This window comes from Epinephelus fuscoguttatus, linkage group LG20 (assembly GCF_011397635.1).
Source record: "Epinephelus fuscoguttatus linkage group LG20, E.fuscoguttatus.final_Chr_v1".
Taxonomy (NCBI): domain Eukaryota; kingdom Metazoa; phylum Chordata; class Actinopteri; order Perciformes; family Serranidae; genus Epinephelus; species Epinephelus fuscoguttatus.
This window is the reverse complement of record NC_064771.1, coordinates 25272635-25296619: the sequence shown is the minus strand read 5'-3', so window position 1 is coordinate 25296619 and position 23985 is coordinate 25272635. Positions and strand designations below refer to the sequence as shown.

At 42.5% G+C, this 23985-nt stretch overlaps 3 protein-coding genes across 3 annotated transcripts; 1 reads left to right on the top strand and 2 right to left on the bottom strand.

Moving 5' to 3' along the window:
* Positions 1–5287: 5287 nt before the first annotated feature.
* acadsb (acyl-CoA dehydrogenase short/branched chain) lies at positions 5288–14154 on the bottom strand. The gene is made up of 11 exons (XM_049564147.1): positions 14029–14154; positions 13564–13729; positions 11552–11652; positions 11254–11460; positions 10943–11113; positions 10471–10596; positions 10289–10381; positions 9232–9321; positions 8994–9131; positions 6195–6294; positions 5288–5704 (listed from the first exon to the last, which is right to left on the bottom strand). Exons 1-11 carry the CDS (start codon positions 14059–14061, stop codon positions 5628–5630), a joined length of 1302 nt encoding a protein of 433 aa, XP_049420104.1. The 5' UTR covers positions 14062–14154; the 3' UTR covers positions 5288–5627.
* Positions 14155–14299: 145 nt separating this feature from the next.
* LOC125881132 (zinc finger protein Pegasus-like) lies at positions 14300–19410 on the top strand. Its single transcript, XM_049564153.1, has 4 exons — positions 14300–14532; positions 14766–14922; positions 14998–15186; positions 16364–19410. The coding sequence occupies exons 2-4, from the start codon at positions 14787–14789 to the stop codon at positions 17284–17286; spliced, it is 1248 nt and encodes a 415-aa protein (XP_049420110.1). The 5' UTR covers positions 14300–14532; positions 14766–14786; the 3' UTR covers positions 17287–19410.
* Positions 19411–19992: 582 nt separating this feature from the next.
* LOC125881135 (L-seryl-tRNA(Sec) kinase) lies at positions 19993–23911 on the bottom strand. Its single transcript, XM_049564158.1, has 6 exons — positions 23608–23911; positions 21801–22056; positions 21491–21692; positions 21303–21378; positions 21124–21217; positions 19993–20217 (listed from the first exon to the last, which is right to left on the bottom strand). Exons 1-6 carry the CDS (start codon positions 23824–23826, stop codon positions 20000–20002), a joined length of 1065 nt encoding a protein of 354 aa, XP_049420115.1. The 5' UTR covers positions 23827–23911; the 3' UTR covers positions 19993–19999.
* Positions 23912–23985: the final 74 nt, after the last annotated feature.

Below are 23985 nucleotides of genomic sequence, written 5' to 3'. Positions count from 1 at the left end.
TCCAATTAGATTAAAGAGGAGAATGTCTCGGGGTTTTTGGGGGGCGTGCACGAGCAGCAATCACCTGTCAGTAAATTGAATAAACGGTCCGGGGATTATCACACCTCAGCGTGGAGCTGGAAAGGGCTTTGGCACAAATATTACGCAAATTACGCACATTTTACGCACTAATGTAAAGCATCAAAAACATATAAAACACACAACAAAGACGCTTAAAAGCAGCATTACAGGAAGATTTATTATATTCTAACATTTATTTAATGACTCTATTTGTGACTGAACTCCATGACTTGCTGATGATCAACCTCATTCATGTGTTATTTCAGTTCCACCTGTGTGCAGCAGGAAAGCAATATGTACCTGCGTTTCTCCTGTAACCAGAGCTCATTGACTTCAGTGTAATTTTATTAGCCAGGAAGTGCTACAGGCGGACATCAAATTGAATGCTTACCACTGTGATAAAGGCTTTTCAAATCAGCTTGGTACAAAAGCCTGCAAAGCCACGGGGGCAGCAGGTGATGTAATGCACGAGGATGACACAACAAGTCTTGTCTCTGTCACATATTACAATAAAGCCGGTGCTTGGATGCAGCAAATTATATTAGTATGTGCAATGAGACATTAATGTGATCATGTGTGATCAGATTAGATGATAATTGTCATGAGATAAAGACACAAAATGAACAGGAGGGAGATTTGAAAACCCTCCTCAAACTGCTTTTCTCTTAAGATGGAGGCAACTATGAGACTTCAGTGGGGATTTATGAATCAATAACAGGCCTCTGGAATGTGTTTTAATGTAGAAAAACTTGAAGTAAAACCCAAAAAATATGTCTGTCACACAGCCTTTGGATAGATGTTTTTATTTTTATCTATGATGTCACATTTGGCTCTGATACATGCAGCCAAACATGAAAAACAGTACAAAAAATATAACATGAGATGTGTTTAAGATTCATAATTTAAACCAAACCTGAAGCAGATGCAGATACCTAATCAAATCAATTGGATTTGCTCAACCTGCAAACATGCAGCCTGTCCTTTTAGCCCACTGAGCGCTCTCCAGCTCTAAAGGACAGCACTGTGTTTTGTGAAAAGCTACTTGAATCCCCGCATAATTAGAGGTCTCATAGCTGTGTTAAAGATGGGGGCGGAGAAAGAGGCTGGTTGAGCTGCGTGTGCCGATGCAAAGTGAAAAGCAGATAGCTGTGTTTTCATCAGATTATGTTCATTAAAAAGGGGGACTCGCACAATGGACGGAGCAAGTCAGAGTGGATGAGAGGAGGGGGGGACAAAGCGCAGTCAATTAGTGTTGCAAACGGCAGGAGGACTCTGTTTCAGTTTTGTTTTAGGGATTTTGGAAATGTGTGCTTACATTTTGTTCTGACTGTCTTCATGAACCTGCCATGTTTTTATCGAAATATATCACTTATAATAGACCACTCATGTCAGATTATTAGTCCTATCACAGGGGCGGAGCCAGAGGGAGGTCCAGCCCAAACCTACAGGGTTTGTTCCCCTGGGGGATTTTATTTCCCCATTTACAGCAGCTATATGACCTTATTTTCAAGTAATATCAGATCATAGAAAGCCTAAAAATATGCAAAACATTGGCAAAAACCTGATAGTTGCCATGGAAAAAAAATCTTCCTGCTCTTTCTGAATATTGACGATGACTAATTTTCCACTCCTGCCACCTAAAGAGGCCAACTTGACTGATGTTACTATTTTTAAATTGCATAACATAACTAGGGTAGAAATTTAAACAGCATTTCAAATTCCAAAATTGAACCTTTCACTATGTCCCGCCCAGATTTCCTTCATTTTCAGGCTGGTTTTGTGGATTTGGAGCTAAATGTTGTGCCTGGAGCACGTCGTGTATTAATGATACTCGTTACCTGGAGAGGTTGGAAAAAGATACACGTTTCTTCCCTGTTTCAAAACCAAAATCAAACCCTGAAAAGTGTAGGGTTAGCTAGCTAGCTACTGAAGATATAGCCTACTGAATGTATACACATGCTGCTTTTGCTTTTTAATGATTATAACAGTGAAACAAAGACCGACCCTGCTGTACAGGAACCAGTGAAGGGAAGCAGGGAAACTTTGCTGATTTTCAACCAGCTCTGTGTCATTGCAGTGTTTGACGGTGGAGGTCCAGGTGCTGGCGGCAGCACAGGGGTGAAGCCAAACACCATTCATCTGCACACACTGTGATGCCACACAGCTGGTTTAATATCAGCAAAGTTTCCCTTTATATTCATTGTCTTGTGTGGCGATCAGCAGTGATGTGGTGGTTCACTTTTACACTGTGATCTGTAGCCTATAGTTCGGCTTTAGCTTCTAACTATCTTTGTCTTTTTAACCTGTTGTTGCTGCTGAGTCAGTTTGACATCCTGGATATATCCTTCAAACACAGACTGTAGACCCCTCTGTCTGCTTCTCTCTGGAATCACTCTTTCATTGTTCCAAAAATATGATAATATTTCTTCAGGGAGTGCAGTTAGTTCGACAGGAAGGTTGAGGCAGAGAGATAGCATCCATGGGGCAGTGGGTGGTAAGGGAAGGTCCAATGGAAACACAGAGTCTTGGCAGATCGAACCACAGTGTACACTCCAATGTGGTTAGTCAGCTTGACCCTTTACTCTTTTGATATGATCAGTAAAGGGTCCCCAGATTTTAGAAAACCTGGCACGAATGCTAATCGAGCTGCACGATGCTGGGCTGTGAGCACAGGTCCCACTAGAGGACGTTGGGCCCTCATGCCACCCTCATGCAGTCTGTTTCTGACAGCTTGGTCAGAAACATGCACACCAGTAGCCTGCTGGAGGTCATTTTGTAGGGCTCTGGCAGTGCTCCTCCTGTTCCTCCTCACACAAAGGAGCAAATACCGGTCCTGCTGCTGGGTTGATGCCCTTCCACGGCCCTGTCCAGCTCTCCTTGTGTAACAACCGATCTCCTGTATCTCCTGCATGCTCTTGAGACAGCAAACCTTCTTGTGACCACATATACGTATGTGGCATCCTGGAGGAGTTGGACTACCTGTGCAACCTGATTAGGCTGCAGGTACCGCCTCATGCTACCAGGACACTAGCAGAACACAAAACTAGAGAAGAATCAGTCAGGAAGGATAAGGAGAGAGCAACTGTCTGTGGACACATGTAAAACCATTACCTTTTGGAGGTTGTCTTGCTTTTGCCTCTCCATTGCACCTGTTGTCACTTTCAGTTGCACCAAGCAGCTGAAACTGATTCACAATCACCTGTGCTTCCTAAATGGACAGATGTATATCCCTAAAATTAAACTGAGGTGGTGTTAGACTGTGACCATTAAGTCTTCCTTTAATAGTGTCAATCACTACTATTGCAGCAGGCATCAATCTGTTTCCATCCCTGTCAATAAATATGGTTGGGCACTGTCACTGATTGATGACTTTTGGTTAAACAGATACCTCTCAAGCTTCATTTTTCCAAGGGGTCATACATGCACGGCTCTGTATACTCGGACACAGCTTGTCTGTGTTGTGTAAAACAATAGACTTAATGTTACACAGCCCGTGTAGGGCCATGGAAACGTCATCAATCTCACCTGAAAAATGATCAGTGAGTCATTTAGGCGAGGCAGGCTCTTTACATCTGAAGCACCAGCATAATTAATTTGACATGAAATATCATTAGAGGTGACAGGCTGTTAAATGACGTGCTAATTGACTGTACTCTCTCAGTGAGAAGCTGCTGCTGTCACCCTGGAGAGTGCTGCCATCTAGTGACAGAACATGGTATTGATCTGCCTCAGTCGTGGCACAGACAGATGGTTTCTCACACTACAGAATACTTCACATTTATTGATATTAAAGTTATTACTCTATACAGATACTTTCTTGATATGATGTGAAATCACTTCCTCATTTCCCCCAACAAGGAACTGTACAGTATTTACTGAGCATATATAAGTGAGCTCAGTCATAGCCGACCCTCTGAAGGCACTGAAACATTTAAAGAAAATCCCAATCACTTCTTTTAAAACTCTCATATTGAAACATATGGACTAGTTATGTTATTCTGACATGATTAATCTCCATATCTCAAGAACTAGAAGAAGCAGTGTGGAGCAGAGGGAAGAGGTACAGCTTGACTAGCAGGCTCATTCCTAGACATGTGGAAAGGTTTGGTAGAAGGCAAACAGAAAAATAACCATTGCACCGGATCAACTTTAACGCTACAGCTGGGGAAATACAACATCAGTAACACGAGTAGTGCCAACTACTTCAATGAAATTCAAAAATACATATTTTTCCTCTTACCTGTAGTGCTGTTTATCCGTCTAGATTATTTTGGTGTGAGTTGCAGAGTGTTGGAGATATCAGCTGTAGAGATGTCTGCCTTCTCTCCAGTATAATGGAACTAGATGACACTCAGCTTGTGGTGCTCAAAGTGCCAAAAAATACATTTGAAAAACTCAACATCAATGTCTCTTTCCAGAAATCATGACCTGGTTACTCAAGATAATCCACAGACCTTGTTGTGAGCAGTTTTATGTAAGAACTATTTTCTTTCTACCGAACTGCACCCACCAGACAAACCAATGCGCAGAAGGAAGTGTGCATCTACTCATGGACAAGCGAGTAGCGCTCGCAAACTGCCGCTGTTTACTCGCATTTTCATTTCAGCGAGCATGTTAACAGGTTAGAGCATTCACACCGCATCCATTCTACGTGCTGCTCGAAAAATAGAAGAGACACCGTTTTTTTGTGCGAGCGTTGTGACCTGTCTCGGCCACCATAGACATCTCCCCCTTGAATATACGAGACCTGACAGCCACATGTTTCATGTTTTGGAGATACACGACTACAGATTAATCGAGGAGGTTGAAAAGCATGTTGACCTTGATGATGTCCGACATCCAGTGTATAAAGACAACCGAAGGAAGGACAAGGCATGGGCAGTGGTCGCCATGGCAATTGGCTTTGATAACCCTATGTAGCTAATATAGGCGTGTATTTTGACGGGACAGCAGCGTCTGTTCGGTTTTGGTGTGAATACACTTGCGGACCGCTTCCCGACTGCTTCGCGAACACATCGCTTGCGGTGTAAATGAGGCCTAACTTTAGCTAGCTCAGTGGTGCTAGGTGAGCTAGCAGTGGATGCACACTTCCTTCTGCATGGTGATGCGGGTTGGTGGGTGTAGTTTGGTAGAAAGAAAATAGTTCCAACATGAAACTGCTCACAACAAGGTCTGTGGATTATCTTGAGTAACTGGGTCATGATTTCTGGAAAGAGACATTGCTGGTGAGTTTTTCAAATGTATATTTTTGGCGCTTTGAGCACCACAAGCTGAGTGCCATCTAGTTCCATTATACTGGAGAGAAGGCAGACATCTCTACGGCCGATATCTCCAACACCAAAACAATCTAGCCTGACAAACAGCACTACAGGTAAGAGGAGAAATCTGTATTTTGGATTTGGGGGAGTAAAAATTGGTGATAGTGAGAACAAACATTTATAACTGCAACAAAACTTAACAAAACATGAATGTGGATCTACAGCAACACATCCCCCAAAGTCATTTTAGGAGCATTAAATGGAGTGTAACACAGCAGAGTTCAGTCCAACAGCCTCCTGTCCGATGTTTCAGTGATCATACTCCTTATCAATGAACTTGGCCATAGTGGACAGCTGAACATTAGTCGTGCCTTCATAAATGGTACCTGCACATAGAGACAAAACCAAGCATTAGACTGAATTCCTGCTGCACAACAACAAGGTCAATTTTGTCAAATTCCCCCCGCACAGCACATGAACCTGCAGCTTTCGCTATCGGGAAACAACGAGGCTTTTTATGTAGCTCAGTCAGCTCCGGAGCCAAAATGGCGGTGATGACAGGCAAAGTGACATTCTGCCCTGGCAGCTTCCCTGGCTGTGTGTCGGTATAATGGCACTCTGAGGGGTCAGACGGGGGAATTCCTGCAGAGTCCGATTACAGCCGCTGCTATCAGCCCTTCTCTCCGCCCCTCTCTGGTCCAATCACAAACAGCTACACCTGACCTTCCCACAGCCCTCGTGAGTTGTGTCCTTTTCCACACTGTAGCTTTAGTCACAGTTTCCTACACCAGCTCTGATGTCAGCGGTGATCTAACATACTGTGTGCAAACAAGTCAACATTTGCCTGGTGTTGAATATTTGTCCGGTCATGCTCACCAATTTTGCAGTCTCTGTAGTATTTCTCTATGGGGTAGTCCTTGGTGAAGCCGACCCCTCCCATCCACTCGATGCATTTAGATGTGGTAAGTGTTGCAACCTGAGGAAGGTGAAACAAAACAGATATTATTATGGCTTTATTTTTACCAGGAAGACGTGTCATAAAGAGTTTTTACAGGAGCTTCCTGCCAAGGTAGCAGCATCACATAGAGCAGATATTAAAGATATTACAAAACATATAACACTGACTTCAAGAATTCATAAACTGAATGAATTATAAAGTTTCAGCAACACAGATGAGATCAGAGAAATAATGCAAAAATGATAAAACAGCCAAGTACTATTACAAGAGGGAACAAAATCATTAGATACATAAAGTGGATTTACAAAATCATAAAACACATAACCCTAAAGATCACAATATATCATAGAAATTAGAGTTTTCGAATATCAGTATCAGAAAACTCTCTGATATTGCCTAAAATGCCTGAGTAAGCCACTCTATGCACTACTACAATCAACTACAAATTAACTCAAAAAAAGTTTTACAGTGGATTAAAATGGCAGTTTTCCCAGAAATCACTTAGTCTTTGCCACTGTAAAACACAAATTTGTGTTTTCTAGGATAGTAAAGGAATGACCCGCTTAGGCCCTGATCACACAGAATGTGTTTTAGCAGCTGGAGGAGTCTTTTTGTAATTGTTTTTAAGGAGAATTAAGCTTTTTGATGACTGATTTTGTGTTGCGATGTGCCTCCAGTTTCTGCGCTCTAGGTGCCTGGTGTTTTTGCTGGAGCACTCTGAACACCTCGAAAAACCTCCAACTCAGAGCAGAAAAGCACCCAGTGTCATCTCTTTTTTGGTCATCTTTTTTTCCCCATTATCCAATCAGATGATTTGAGAGGCGGGCCTTCTGTGGTGGTCACAACATGTTTACAGCTGATAAACAATGGAGGAGAAACTGGTGGTAGCAGTTGCTGGATACACAGAGCTATACAGCCTGACGATAGACAGCAGGTTGTCAAACTACCCCTGAGTCATCCTAAAATATGCCTGGGAGCGGCCATCATGGCGGCGAAGCTCCTGGACCAACTGGTGGTACTCCCCATGATCCACCCTCTTTTTTAGGGTCTCATGTACCCACACAGATCTCTGTTTCCCTGTGCCCAACAAACTATTTACTGACAGCCTCTCACCCTCAACCAGAGCTACAGCAAGTGCCCTCTGCCTCAACATTTTAGGGACTAGATATTTACTGGGGGAAAAGACACGGTAGATTGATCACATGGGAAGGTTAATGCAAAGATGTGATGGCGCTGTTGCTTGACAACAATAAAAAGGCACAGCAAGCATTTCTTTTACTAGTGGCATGCAATTTAAATAAAAAAGGCAGTGCGGTGCGTCTCGAGTTTTGCAGCCAATCCAACCAATGAACACAACGAGTATTGGCCAATCATGGGAAGAGCAAGGTGGGTCATTCCTTCACTATCCGGCAAGTTGCGCAGTGCAGCCACTGGCAACTACTGTTTTAGAGCGGCAAAAAACTATCCATTTTCTGTAAATGGAGTAACAATAGCAAAATGTTATCAATTAGGCCAGGGCCGCCCCTCCCTAAACGCAGAACACGCGCTGTGCGTAGGGCCTCATCTTCCATGGGGGGCCACATTTTGCGCGAGGGTACGCATTTGCGCATATGCGCAATGGATGTGCACATGCGCTACCGTGAGGCGCGCGTAGAATCAGCTCGAGGAAGGAGAGAAGAGACCTGACCGCCCATACGTCGCTGCAATGATTGACAGCACTCGACATCTGAACAATAAGAGGGGTGCGCTGGCAGGCACTTGCAGAGCTGCAGCAGGTGAAGAGTTGTCCACATGTCGTCCAAAAGAGCGTCAGGAGTATGTGCGGGGACGGGAGGGAGGACGGGCTCCACGGAGGGGGAGACCCGAGCCTCGGGGGTATGTGCGGGGCCGGGAGGTCGGATGCTCCCAGAGAGGGGAGAGGGAGAAATACAGCTAAATAAGATGAAAATAGAAAAGAATGTCTCTGTATTTTATTTCTGTTTTCAGTGTTTAATTAAGGTGGGAGAGGCGGAGGGCTGAGGGAGATCGGACGCCTCCAGAGAGGGGAGAGGGAGAAAAATAACAAAATAAGGTTAAATAGGAAAAACCTGTCTCCCTCTTTTATTTTATTTTCAGTGTTTAATCAAGGGTGGGGGATTGAGGTGGTGGAAGTTACTTTCTTTTGATGAGTAATTGATGGCTATTTGTGACTCAGATTTGTTTATTTATTCATTTCAGTTTGAAGTTATTTTTATTTAATATTTATTTATTTATTTATTTATTTATTTCAGGTTGAATTTTTTATTTTATTTGACTCATACAGCCAAACTACTGTATCTACAGTACATTTGTTATTGCCAATAAAGGTTGTCAAGTTAAATGGCAAGTTGTTGTACGGTCATTTTGTACCTATGATACATTTGGGATGGGGGCCTCCAAATAAAATTTCGCTTAGGGCCCAAATTTGGTCAGGGGCAGCCCTGAATTAGGCAATATTTCACACTAGAAACTCACACCAGTATAAGGCGACAGTATGCAAGGCTTTAGTTTGTGTTGCCAATTTCATCACCAACTCATGTCATACAACAATGATAGCGATCATCTCACATCCATACAGGATTAATAGTACACAGCTGTTTTTATTTAATGCAGAGGTATCAGATCGGTACTCTGTATCAGCTGCTATACAAGTTCAGGTATCAGAACCCATATCAGGAAGGAAAAAAATGGTAGCTCACCTCTGCACTGAAGTATTTAGCCATGCAGGCCTCCTTAATGAAAGGTCTCCCGGCTTCTTTCAGACGAGCAGCGTTGTACGTCAGCAGCCGAGCTGCTTCGATCTGTGTTGCTACGTGGGCTATTTGGTGCTGCATGCCCTGGAACACAAAGAGCAACACAATGATGTAACCACCACAGTAACGTGACTAATTGCAAATTTGTCATGTGAAAGAGTCAATATCTATTGTAGAGCTTTACCTGGAAGTCAAATATGCGTTTTCCAAACTGCACTCTCTGCCTGGTGTAAGGAATAGTGTGGTCGAAGCAGCCCTGTGCCAGCCCGAGCATCTGAAACACACAGTTAGCACATGGAACATGCATTACATTTTGCTATCTTGAATAAAGCACATTAAGTTTGTTTTAAAGGGTAACTGGTGTTTTTGTTTCAGTGACTAATGGGAACCAAATGTTTTTAACTTGGTCTATAAGTAAGAGAGAACACTGAAGCTAGCAGCAGCAAAACAGGCTGCAATGTAATCACTCGGGACATGTCTGCAGCGTTGATTGATGTCCACTTGAAGTGCTTGTTTTTACCCGACAGGCTCAGATAATAATATTTTAGTGTCTGATGACATGATGGAATGGATGCCTACAGAGACAGACCTTTTTGTTAAAGAATAAGATCCTTTTTGTTTAACCAGAAACACCTCCAGAATCCCTATGGCCAAACCTACCAGACTCCATTTGAATAAACAGCGATTTCATTATCGTAAAACATTCTTCATCCTAGTCGATAGACACCAAATAAATCTCACAAAAAATGCCTTGGTTCTTCTTACAACCGTTTTAACAATCACCAGTTCTGGTTTGATTTAAATAAACCCTCAAGTCACCCAGTTAGAGATCAACTATGCTGGCTCTATACATGCTAAAATTAATGATTATTTAAATGAACTCTGGTGAGTTTGGTGATGGAGATTTCGAGGCTGTTTCTGGTTAAACAAAAAGGATCGTACTCTTTGACAAAAAGGTCTATCTCTGTAGGGCTCCTCTCCATAATGTTGCCAGACAATAAGAACAAAAATCTGAACCTGTCAGAGGCATAAACAAACACTTTTAGCGACGTACATTGAAGGTGTGCACCTGCCCCAAGTGGTTACATTGCAGCCTGTTTTGCTGCTGTCAGCTGCAGCCCTCTTTGAAAAATAGTTGTTCCCATTTGTCACTTCGACACAAAAACAGGCAGAAAAGGGGTCCAAGGTGAAAAACACCAGAGTCATCCTTTAAGTATGTAATTTGAATGAAAATATTTTACCTGAGCTGCGATTCCAATCCTGCCCTCATTCAACATTCCAATAGCATACTTGTACCCCTGACTGATCTGCCCCAAAATGTTCTTCTCTGGTACCTACAAGGAAAAGCAAAAAGTTAGTAAAAGTCACAGCTTGCATTTGTTCCACATCGGTTCGGTGCAGTACAAGGTGCTTGGCAGTGTACCTTGACATTGTCAAAGTTTAGAGGGCAGGTGGATGACGCACGCAGGCCGAGCTTGTTTTCCTTCTTTCCAATCTCAAGACCCTGCGAGTCCCGGTCCACGATGAAGCAGGTGATACCTCTGTAACCCTGGGAAACGAAAGTGAGTTTGTCTTTATGTTTTGTACATTACAGGGGTAAGCATTTGTCGAGACTGAGTTAAAGAGGTCTTTATTTAATATATAAGCCAAGTGCCATCTAGTTCCATTTCATTTGAGAGAAGGCAGACATCTCTACAGTCAATATCTCCAACTGTCACACCAAAACAATCTAGACTGTTAAGCAGCACTACAGGTGGGAGGAAAAATATGTATATTTTATTTTGGAGTGAACTGTCCCTTTAAGATTTTCCTAGTACTATGAAAAACTGAGTAAGCTGTGGATCTTTCTTGTCTGACAAAAGGCAACAGGAACAGTAAGAGGAGCAGTTACTCACAGCAGAGGGGTCTACGTTGGCCATCACCAGGAAAACACCAGCATGCTCTGCATTGCTGATCCACATCTTGGATCCGTTGATGATGTAGTAGTCCTTATGTTTTTCAGCGCGCGTCTTCAGAGCGAAGGCATCACTCCCCGACTCTGCTTCAGAGAGGCAGAAGCTTCCAACCTGTGTGTCATGACACAGGTATACAAGGAAGTGAAGTAAAGTGCAGAATAGACACAGGCAGAGATCTACAGTATTGTGTGGTTGGTCATCTAACAACTTCCTGTCATGGCTGCCACACACAGAGATAATAAATTGCTCACCATATCAGTTGACAGTCGGCTGAGGTACTGCTCTTTCTGAGCTGCTGTACCCAGGTTGGAAACCAGTGTGTTGATCAGTGTGTTCTGGATGTCACAGAGCACAGCCACAGAGGGGTCTACCTTCGCCAGCTCCTCAATGACCAGGATAGAGGAGAAGAATGTGGAGCCAGTGCCATTGTACTCTGGGTCGATCTCAATGCCCATGAGCTGTGAAAATAATATCAGAGTCACTGGATAGAAAAAAAGACCAACACGGTATTAAGTGTTATGACACATCAAAATGAAATGCATTACATACGCCCTGTTCAAAGAGAGATTTGATCACTTCCTCGTCCATGGCAGAATTCTCATCCATCTTTGACACAAACGGAGCAATGCGCTCTTGTGCGTATTTTTTAACTGTCAAAGAAGAAAAAGACATATGCTTAGTGTTTTAGGAGTGTCTGTCTCCAGCCGTCAGCAGCAGTAGAACACACAGAAGGGTGAGAAATTAAAGGAAAAACCAACATCAAGTGTCTCTGTACGGAGTCAGGCTACTATGAGCCCTCAGAACAGCTTCAGTGTTACTTGACAAGTCTATGGAGCTCTGTTGAAGGGGACAAATCCCACTCCTCCACAAGATATTCCCTCATTTATTTATAAAACCCTTACAACCCCACTAACAAAAGGTGTCCCACAAGGTTCAGTCTTAGGACCACTGCTATTCACTGTATATATAAATGATATAGCTTTGTCTTTGCAAAACTGGAATGTCCACTATTATCCTGATGACACTATTTTATATTGTTGCGCTGACTCTGTCACTTTGGCAATTGAAAATGAAATGCACTTATGAATTTCAAACCTGTATTAAATGCCGACAAAACAAAATATATGCTGCCAAAAACATTAACTACAGTACTCTTCAAATCAAGGTTCAAGGTATCTTTATTATCCCAGAGGGGCAATTTGTGTCACAGCCAGCAGTTAAAACAAAGACAACAATTATCACAACAAATAAGTAAACAACCATAAAAGAATACACAAACACATTTAGCAGCCATTTAAGAGGCTGATAGCAGCAGGGATAAATGATTTTTTTGAACCTACTTGTTCTACATCGGGGGAGATTATATCTGCATCCTGATGGTAGCAGCATGAAATTGTCCCTTAGTGGATGACTTGGGTCAGCCAGGATACACTTAGCTTTTTTCCTGCACCTAACCTGATACAGGTCATGAAGGTCATTTAAGGGTGCTCCAGCAATTTTGTTGCACACCTTCACAATGCCTTGCAGGTGATTTCTTTGTTTAAAAGAAAGTCACTCACAACAGGACCATGATCAGTGTCACCACTGTGGAGGAGGGACACAATAACAGAATCATTTGCGAATTTAATGATGTGGTGGCGGTCATGATGGCTTTGACATTCATTATCGTATAAAACAAATAAAAATCTGCACTCTAAATGGCATGATCATGGAACAAGCTCCACATTATAAATACTTAGGCATCTGGACCCATGACAAATTCACCTTCAAGCCAAATTACGAACGAAGCTTGGTATTTATACAGAACTTGTCCTGTTATCCACTGTCTTATGGAAGGAAGACTGTGGAAGCAATCTTTCTGTCAGTGCTAGATTATGATGTAATTTATTGCCATGCAGCAGCCTTCACTCTCTGGCCCTAAATGCTGTCTACCATTCAGCCCTTAGATTTATAACCAAAGACAGCTATAGTTCTTATCAAAAAGTGGGTTGGCCCTCTCTTTCTATTTGGCGGGAGGCAACCATTTATTTTTATTTATTTATAAAGGACTTCTTCACAAAATGCCCTCGTATTAATAATTAAATATTTGACATTACTTATTGGCTGGAGAGCCATTTCATTTCCACTGGGTGTCCACTACTTGCAGGCTCACAAAGGGGTGTGTCTGTGACAGCCAATCACATCTGTTAAAAGAAAGCATCATGCCTAGCAAATGGGTCAACCACACCTCCTCACTAAGGTAAAAGTTTCTGTCCCTTCCTTGCTCAGTGTTGCTCTGAGAACTTTCCTAAATCACTCCTAAGCAAAGACTCCTTACTAAAAGTTTTTAGGTTAAGTTAGGAGCTCCCTGAGTGTTTGAACACAAAATGTTTGTGAATACACAGGCCTCTGGTGACTATAAAGTCCTTGGCATTTTATTTATGTCATTTTCATACTCACCAAACCAGTACTTAACTCCTAAAGCACGGAAGCACTTGTATTTGAAGTGTTTTTCCACTCTTTTATTCAGGTGTTTCCTTTAATTACTTCCCTGTCTGTGTGTAACAAGACGTGCATCTCACCTGCTTCCCTCATCATGCTCTCCTCCTCTGAATATGTCTGCAGGGGAGGGAAGGAGACCCCTCCAGCTGCTCTGTCTGAGCCCACATCTGGGGAGGGATTGGTTGACCTGCACCTCCATCCAGCCTGGCAGGCTCCCCCCCAGGGTCGAGAGAGCTGCCTGCACGACTGAGAACAGGACAGACAACAATGGACATGCCCGTCAGCGTGTTGGTGACAATGCACACTTTAAATAACGGTGCTAAACTCTCATGTGGGCCATCATTCACGACTAAGTTAAATAAATCATCTTGTTTCATTGCTCTTATGCTAGCGTTAGCCGTGTTAGCTAGTTACGTCAACAAGAGCCAGCCGAGGTACGTAAGTTACGTAATTCAATGATAAAAGATCGATACAGTGGAAAGATATTTATACCAGTGCCCAGTCCCATCAAATAATAATAATATGTCAATAAAATTCAGCCTCACCTTTGAGAAAATCCTGACCAACGGTGCCGCCATGACTGGTTACAAAATGTTTACATGCGCGTATGAGAACGACCACTGGAATGATGCTGCCTTCAGGAGCCCGTTGTGCCAGTCGGAAAAAAACTACACTTGTACTTGATTTTATACGTACACTAATGTATTGTGACAGGGAGGGGGGTTGTAATCCAAGAGGAATTTGATTTAGTAAAAACAATGTGTTCGTATAACTAGGGAGAGTCTGTGTATTTCAGTGTATGGGGCGGACTTGTGGAATGGGCTCGGTGATGAGTTGAAACAAAGCCTCTGTATGTGACATAAAGATGAACACATTCTTCCCCACAGCCCTGAAGGCAACAGTTGCGTTTGCAGGGGACTCTTACCAAATACGTAAAAACCAAACCGGAAGCGTTCACTTGGTTACAATTCTAGCAGGATATTTTATCCCATGAGCCTAAATTTCACACTTCTCTCTGCTTAGCGATAATGTTGCTCAGACGCTAAGAGGTAAGGCATGAATTACGTTGCGGTTTTGTTAGATAGTCGGTGTTAAGGGAAACTGCTGTACGTTAACGGTTGAGCTAGCTAGCTAAGCGCGTTAGCATTGTTGTTGTAGCTATGAGCTAGCCATCATATTATAGTTAGCAGCTACGTTAGCTAACGTTTCTGTAGGTTATCAGCAGTCAGAAGTGAAAGCAGAGTTGTCACACGTCTACTGAGATATCTGTGGATGTTTTTAGGTGAAACACTGAAGAAGGAGGATGGAAGAGATAAAGACCGAGCCTGTGGATTTTGTGAAGGAATTCCAAGAGTACCTGACCCAGCAAACCCAGCATGTCAACATGATCTCAGGCTCTGTTTGCGGAGAGAAGGAGGCAGGGGAGCAGTTTCAAGCCGGTAGGGATGCAGTAGAATATCTTACACAGCTTTGATAAGTTAAGAGTCAAACCTAAAAGCCATTTTTGGTTTTAGTTGCCCCCAGGAGTGAGCAGAATGGTCTGGACCCTCCGTCTGTGGAAGTGAGCCTGCCCATGGAGGATGGCTCAGAGGTACAGATGGACGGCCTGGAGAGGACCTGCGATGGGAAGTACAAGTGCAGCTACTGCAGCTATGCCAACAAGGGCATGGCTCGGTTAATAGAGCACATCCGCATCCACACAGGTCAGTGTTGACACTGCATTCATTCACTGAGACAACACCATGCCCAAACATCTGTCTGACAGTGCTGAGGAGCTGATGTACACCAGTCAGCCAAACCATTAAAACCACTGACTGATTAAGTTAATAACATTAATCATCCTCTTAAATGTTCTGCTGGGAAACCTTTCATCCACTTGACACGCACCAACCACCCAAACACAGTTGCAGACCAAGCACATCCCTTCAGTGGTCTCCCTAGCAGAACAATGTGCCATGCTGCAGTCAGAAACTGCTCAGAAGTGGCCCGAAGAATGTGACAAAGAGCTCAAGGCGTCAACTTGGCCTCCAAATTTCCCAGATCTCAATCTGATAGAGCATCCCTGGTATGGTCAGAGCCAAATCTGATCCACGGTGGGGCTTCTGACCTGACACAGGACCTCTGGGCGTGTGCTGTGGTGTCTGGCAACAGATCCTTTGAGTCCTCTCAGTTGCAAAGTGGGGTACCAACCTGTCACGCAAATTCTGTATTAGATTGGGATCTGGGTGAGTTGCAGCAGGGGGCATTGCCATCAGGGAGGTGAACTTGGTGTGCAGCGGTGTTTGGATGGTGTGTGTCAAGTGGCACCTACATGAATGCCAGGATCCAAGGTTTCCCAGCAGAACATTGTATTGTAGCAAGATGGTCAGTGTTATTCATTTCACCTGTCAGTGGTTTTAAAGGTCCGGTGTGTAAGATTCAGGGGGATTTAGTGGCATCTAGCTATGAGGATTGCAAACTGCAACCAGCTGAAACTTTTCCCAGTTAGGATTCCTTCAGTGTTCATTGTTCAGGAGGTTTTTACTGGGAGCTGAATTAACCACAGAGGTCTCTTCTGCTCCAAAACAAAAGGACCAGGTGATTTAAACCTATAAAAACACTGAATAAAGCAGTTTCATGTTACAAATTAGTGTTTCTTCTATGCTGTTTGACACGCTGCAGATGGGCCAGTTGCCCAGCACCTGCTAATTTGTGCTTACCTTTTTACTCTGATAACTGGAAGATCTTTTTTGTTGACATCATCTTCCCTCATTTTGTTTAATGCCTTGTCTGGAACACATGATACATTTTACTCACTGCTTCACAGCTGTTTACGCTTTCACAGTAAAATATACTTGGTAATATCTCCAATTATCATTTTCTGTCATGTTTGTGGCCTAGGAGAAAAGCCTCATCGCTGCCAGCTGTGCCCGTTTGCCTCAGCGTACGAGCGCCACCTGGAAGCCCACATGCGCTCGCACACAGGAGAGAAGCCGTACAAGTGTGACCTCTGCGCCTTCCGCTGCAGCGACCGTAGCAACCTGTCGCACCACCGTCGCCGCCGCCACAAGCTCCTGCCCACGAGGGTCGCCCGCTCCCCTTTCGCCAACAAGAGAATGCTGAGCTCCCTGCAGAAGAGGACGGGCTCGCTGAGCTTCGGCAGACGGCTACTTATCAACTTCAGCCCTCCCTCCATGGTGATGCCAAAGTCGGATTATCTGAACGACTTGTCTCACAAATTCCACCACCATCTGAATAGCAGCGAGTATAAGAACCTTCCCAAGGTAGATGATCGCGACAGAGGTGCTAATGGTTTGACTTTTAACAACCCACTGGACCAGCTGTCTACACTCGCTGGCCAGTTAGCCGACCTTCACCCTGAGTCTCAGACTCCTTCATCCCCAGACAGGGAGTCTTTAAAAGACGAGAAGCCCATTCTCATACAGCAGGTCTCTAGCGAACATGCTGCCATGTGTTCAAATGGAGTTCAAACTTCACCTCATAAAAATCAATCTCCCGCCTCAGGCCATGGGAGTTGCAGCCCTGCCCCCGGCCTCGGCTTTGAGAACAACGTGAACACTCTGACTGTGAGTGTTAGCAACAGCCAGCCAAGCACACCCACCCCTGCGCTGACCACACCGGACCAACAGCTGTTACATAAATGCCAGCACTGTGACATTCATTTTGTGGACAATATCCTCCACACGATTCACATGGGCTGCCATGGCTATGAACATCCTTTCCAATGCAACATCTGTGGCCACATGTGCATAGACAAGTATGACTTTTCATGTCATTTTGCCCGTGGACAACACAAAAAGTGATTCCAGGCAACATAGACGCGTATGGAGTCTTGTGTTTTTAAACTTCTATACAGCATCTGACACAGTTTACTACTAGTCCTTTTCATTTTATACTCACTATATTGTTGCCTCACTGCGTGTCTACATGGCTTTGAGCTTTTCATATTAGTTTTAGAGTGATACTAACAAAGGCTGGACGTGTACCATTTCCTGGTTTTAAAGGAACATCTCACCCACAAAACAACCATTTGTGTATCAGTTCCTCACCATGTGTTGAATCCGTGAAGAAATCTTTCTGGCATGCCTCTGAGGTGAACGAAGAATCCAAAAAGGCGAACCTCTCACCACTTGTACTGAGCATACAACTGGATAGATGAGACTTACATGAGAGTTACACTGCAGGAGTTGTGTGCGAATGTGTAATTGGATGTTCTGATATCGTGTTGCTGATGTTAAACATGGTCACCATTTACCTCAATCCATGAGGAATATTCGCCTTTTTTGGATTCTCCATTCACAGTGGAGGCATATGAGAAAAACAAAGATTTCTTCATGAATTCAACATGATACATAGTGAGTAATTGATGTACAAATGGTCATTTTATGGGTGAATTATCCCTTTAAAGGCTGCATTAAAGTAGAGTAATGCAATTTTATGAACTCTTCTAGGTGTTCTATTATTTGACTTAAACCACGTAGTCATTATATTCACATTACTCATCATTACATATAAAAAATCTTGTGTAAATATTCTGTGAAAGCACAATTAGTCAGCCCGCAATACTGTCGTAATATCAGTATCAGGGTATTTGATTTTCTCCATGTCACCCAGCCCTAAGCTCACTAAATGTAATTTCAATTTTCATTAATTTCGTCCTGCAGTCAGTATTAGTTTTGCAAAGTGGCATCATGACCACTGTCTCTCTACGCCAGTGCAGCTGCTTATGTTTGATACATTAGTGTCTCAATACTCTGCAGACTCACCAGGATTTCACTAAGCTGCCTGTAGTGAATCAAACTACACAGGCAGCTCCATATGAGACATTTTAAATTAAATATAAACAGTATTGAACACCAAACATTATGAGCCACAGCTCGGTATACATCATGGAGCTGTTACCAGGGCTGTCCCAAATACGAGTTTTGGAGCATTTTCAGTTTCAGTTTTCAGTCGTTGCACCTAAAATTACGTGACTGTTAGCATGCAGGTCACAGTCACAGAAGCCATAATAGCTAGAAAGAAAGAATTCTTTGCAACATGGCTAAGCTGTTGCAGTTTGGGTGTTTGCCACACTTTGTCCACATGCTTGACTTTTTCGACATCTTGCTAGCGAAATCTTTGAGCCTGTTACAGGTAGTCAAACTGTTGGAGTCACAAAACCAGGCCTTTCACTAAGTTTAAATGTTACTGTCTAAGAATAATTAATGTTGAGTAAAGGTGAGAATCACCAGAAGATTTACGATACGTGATATTATCGCGATACTTGAGTCACGATACAATATTATTGTGATTTTAAATATGTTGCGATATGCTGAGTATCGCGATAAAATATATTGTGATTTATTACCTTTTTCAACTGTAAATTATGTCCCCAAAGGAAAACTTTGTCAACATCTGTCTTATTTAATAAGTTTTCAGACTGTTCATCTCACTTCAGTCACTTTTATTGCAAAGAAATGTCTAGTGGACTGAAAAAGCAATGAACATGTACCAAAAGCTGACTTATTTGTAATTTTATTCATTTACATAGTAAAAAAAAATCTAATCTTGGCACCGTACAACTTTACGATACTGTCACACAAAAATATTGCGATACTAGGTTGCATCGATTTTTTTTTTTTAAATTTTACTATTTCATAATTTATTGGCCATTTTGGAGCATTCAGACACTGCTTCGGACATTAACAGTTTAGCTGTTAAACTATAATTTTGTCCACCATCTGTACTGTATATGGCCTGTTAGTCTAATTATACACCATAGTTTCCATCTCAGATAGTTTAGTTTGACATATTTCACAATGAGAAACTGAAGTGAGGTGTTAAGAGACTTAATTTTCTGCTCAGAACATAAATGTGTGTCCAGCCAGACTCATTAAAACTCTGCTTGCTCTTGTGGTATTTATTTATACCTCACGCCGTAGAATGCAAAAGGTGTCAGCCAAATCAGTCACTATTTTAGATAACATTTCGATAGTGTTTTTGTTACTTATTTATACCCAAACAATTTTATATTTATCAGTTGTTGCGAGTCATTTTGTGGTACCAGTTTTGAAGCACAAAATCTAAATTCACCGTAGCCACTTCTTCTGTGTAGAGTAGCAGATGTCGAGACACTGTAAAGATCCTGAAGATGTAATGTGAAGTAATGTTAATTTTAATTTAATAGCGTTTGAAAGTAAAGACTTGTGTATGTAATTACCTCATTATGGACATTAAGTGAAAGTTTGAGATCAATGGGGTCTTATTTCTCTGTAAGAACATTGTTTGTATGCTGACACCATGTTTGCAAACTGTGTAGATGACGAGTGTATCCCTGTATCTCGAGTTTGAAATAAGTTTTGAGGAAATAAATTCTTTTTTTTATTACAAGATAAAACATTATTCATACATTCTTTGTTTCACTCAGTGCCACAAAGATCACACTTTATTTACATTTAAACAGTGTCACAGCTTCTCTTGTGACGTTTGATGTGATTAAACCTGCCTTTGTGCAAATTCAAGAGTCGATTCAAGTCATTTATTTTCATTTATGATTCTCAGCAGGATTTCCTTTGTGTCCCGATCAAAAACGTCCATCGCTCTTTTCACCACACGTTCCATGTCAATGTCCTCGTCTTGGGTGAAAGACGCTTCCTGGAGCAGCTGTGTCCGCAGGTTGTGAAGAAACGTTGCTTTGGATTCGTTCAGCTGAGCGGCCAAAGACCTCATGAGCTCAGGAAGTAACTGATTCTCTGAAGTTAAAGGGACAGAATGAGCATCACACTGGGCTTCAAATGACAAAGAAAATTTCAAATGTGTAGTATGACAGGGACGGATGTTTTCAAGTGGGGCTGTATGAGGATTTATCCACAGTAAGTGTATTACCTACAGCAGATGGCGGTTTGGAGAAGCAGACAGCAGCTAAGCAGTGTAATGCTGTGGAAGGGGGGCAGCAGCAGAATGTGTTTATGGTGCGTTCAATTTGCACTGTAAAGTTGGAATTTTTGAATCTCTGAGTTGGACATTTCAACTGGAACACCCACCTGAAACTGAATTGTGCAATTGACCACACCCCACCTCAAAATCCAAGATGGCTGCTCTGTGCATCAACAGTAGTCAAACACTGTTTATTAGCACTTCTGTCTTGTTTGTGTCTCAGTAAAAGAGTGGTACACACAGTCCCATCCAACTTCTATCTGCAAACATGTTTTTAGACGTGCAACAAAAGTTGGATGAAAAAAAATGACTGAGTGTCACACCGACAAACTAATCGAGGCAGCGGCAGACCAGCAACTCCGGTGTTCTGTGAGTTAAAATTACTGTTTTTGTCAACGGAGTCTGGTGGCATTGAAGAGAGCATAGGTAACGGCTTTACTTCCCTGTTGGAAACGGCTGTCTGCTGGTGACGTAAAGTGGTGAAAATATTCTATATATAGCATACACTTGAGTTTTTTAGGGTAGCTAAAACACGTTTAATTGCGGCCCCCATCCACAGCAGCACATTGCTTAGCTTCTGTGCCAGTAGTCCTGCCTGCTCCTCCAAACTGGGGGCGTGCCGACCGCCATCTACTGTAGGTAATACACAGACTAGATAAGTACCTCACACAACCCCGCTTCAAAAAATCTGAACTGTCCCTTTAATGAAGCTCGCAGCTGACCTCTGGCAGTCTTCATGGCTTCAGATATGTGGCGTCGACAGGCCTGGTCAGTCTGGTGAACAACACTGGTGGCACATTTCAGGCGGTCCGCCTCCTGCACAGATGAGATATTACATAAGATATAAGATCTATTTTAAAGTCCACTATTAACAGATTTGATGGGAGCTACGTCGACACACCTTTTGCTCTGTGTTGTCCTCAGCTGGACTCAGCGGGTTGCTCAGTGCTGAGGAGATCAACTCCATCACCCTCTGGCTGAGGACAAGCCAGACAGGAAGAGAAACAGATGGAGGGAACACATTAATACATGATTTATGTTTGTAAACTTCAGTTGTAAGTGTTAAAGCTGCTTATTCTGCTGCCTTACACATCACGGTCAGACAAATTGTCTGTGGTGTTGAGTGAAATGCTGCTTGTCTCCCACGAGTTCTTCTGTGGATTTGGAGACTCCAAACGCTTCACCATCTCCACTATCACCTCAGTGGGAATGGGTGCAGACCTGCTCTGGTTTCGTCTGATGCAGGACTCCAAATCACACTGCAGATACACCTGGCAGAATCCCAAGGAATCTAAAAACACAACAGACAGATTAGTGTGTCAGACCATATGGTCCTTCACGAACAGATTATAAAGTTAGTGGCCTATGCTGTAGACAGAAAAGAAAGCAGAGTGCTTACACTTTCTTGCAAGTTGGTACACTTCATATCTCATGCTTGGATAGTAGAAGTTGTCATCCAGTAGAAGGAGAAGTGGTGCCCGCTCAGCTTGTGAGCAGTTCAAAGCTTCAGGCCACAGTAGAGCTTGAACGCATCGCTCCCATGCAGCCTTGTTGATCTGACAGCTGCTCGGCAGCTCAGCCAAAACTTGAGGTTTCTCCAAGAACTGCTCGATGCAGCGCAGAACTGCCTGTCTGTGTAACTTCCATTCAGTGTGCTGAAACAAGGAAGAAAGACATCTGCTCAATATAAACATTTTTAGTGCATGCTGGAAATATGAAACTGAATTTACATTGTTATGGCAAGAAACTATACTGATGTGGACACTTTGCTAAAAACCTAAATGAGGAAAAGGACTCTGGTGCCTTATGGTGTATGTGTACTTAAAGTTCAAGTATGAGGGATTTAGTGGCATCTAGCAGCAGGCTGCCATTAGGACATACAGGCAGGGGGACTACATCTTCAAAAGTGGGCCACTCATCCACATCCAATGGAGGGATCCCTATACATTTTTATACTTCCTGAAAATATAATTCAATTAATCATATCTCCTACATATGTATTTTCTATCTACTTGTCGTGTATCTACTGTTAAGAGCTTGTTTTCTTATTTTGAAAAACAGTAATCACGTGTGTCCTGGGCTGAGAAAATACCCTCCAATGAATGATTAGAGCAAAGTAAAATCCAAATGTGTTAACTATAAAATGACATTTATTTATCATTTAAAGATATATAACTTGTATTGTCAGTGATTTAAGTTAGTTAGTAAATTGTTGCACTTGATCCAGTGGCGTTGGACCAGGGTCATCTGTACCCTTTGACCCACCTGACAGCAGGCCTGTCTAGCAGTGAGTTTGCAAGACTTCAACTTCTTTCATGTGCCAAGCGTGTAAGGCTGCATAAATGTGCGAATGTCTATATCTATGTCTATATCCCTATGAAGCACCTAAAGTCCCAAAAGGTGAAATGCTTTTTATTTATATCTTGTGCGCCTCCGTTTATCTTATGTGAACAAATTAATTACATAATAACTTGTCCCCACAACATAAAATTTGCATACAAGATAATAATTTGTTTCCTCAAGGTTGTAACTTGTTCCTGTAAAATAACTGTCTTTTGTGCACAAGACAAAAACAATAAATAATACATTAAAATCACATTTTGGGTCTTTAGGGGCTCTGTGGGATCCACTCTGTGCCTCATTCTAAGGTAACAAAAACATAGCTATGAATATTATATACCATTTCTGCCAATATATTCCCCTAAATCCTACAAACTAGACTTTTACTAATTATTTAAATTTGAAAAAACTGGAAAAATAAATTAATAAATAAGAATAAATAAAATAATAAATCCAGCTGTCATATTCAAATTGCATACTGTGTCTGACCAACAGACCCAAACCCCAAAACTTTGTTAAATATTATAAAAGCTACGAAAACCAGAAAAAAAGTCACATGTAAGACGCTGCAACCACTATTTTTTTGGCCCTTTTCCTTAAATAATAATAATAATAATAATAATAATAATGATTATATATATATATATATATATATATATATATATATATATATAGTACTTTTCTCCTCCTCTCCTCTATCACCTCATGTAATGTCCCTTAAATAAATAATTATACTTTGCTGCAACGTCCCGTACCATAATACAATTATTGTTACTTTTAATGTGTTAATTCTTAATGTTACTAACTGATATTGGTAGTTTGTGGTAGCTACTAGATTGGGACCAGTCTAGTTTAAAAGTATTTACAGTTTCTTGCAGTGTGACACCGTCCTCCTCCACTCTGGTCTGAAAAGCCTGCTCTGGGATCAGATCATCATACGGCACCACCCCGGCTCTCCATCCTCGCTGTGCGGCGGCTGTCACGATGTTCCGGGCCAGCGTGGACTTCCCGGCAGCAGGCAGCCCGCAGAGGACACACAGACAGGCCGGAGCCCCGCTGACACCTCCGGCTGTCTCTGCTGCCATGAGCTACCACAGAGCCGCTTTACAACTCTGCTCTTTACATGATGTTGTAGCCATGACAGCTGACTTCCGCATTGTGCCGCGTCAAAACACAAGGGAACACGTAACTTCCGGTCATGATGTTTTCAAAATAAAACCCCAGAAATTGAAGTAAGGAAGATT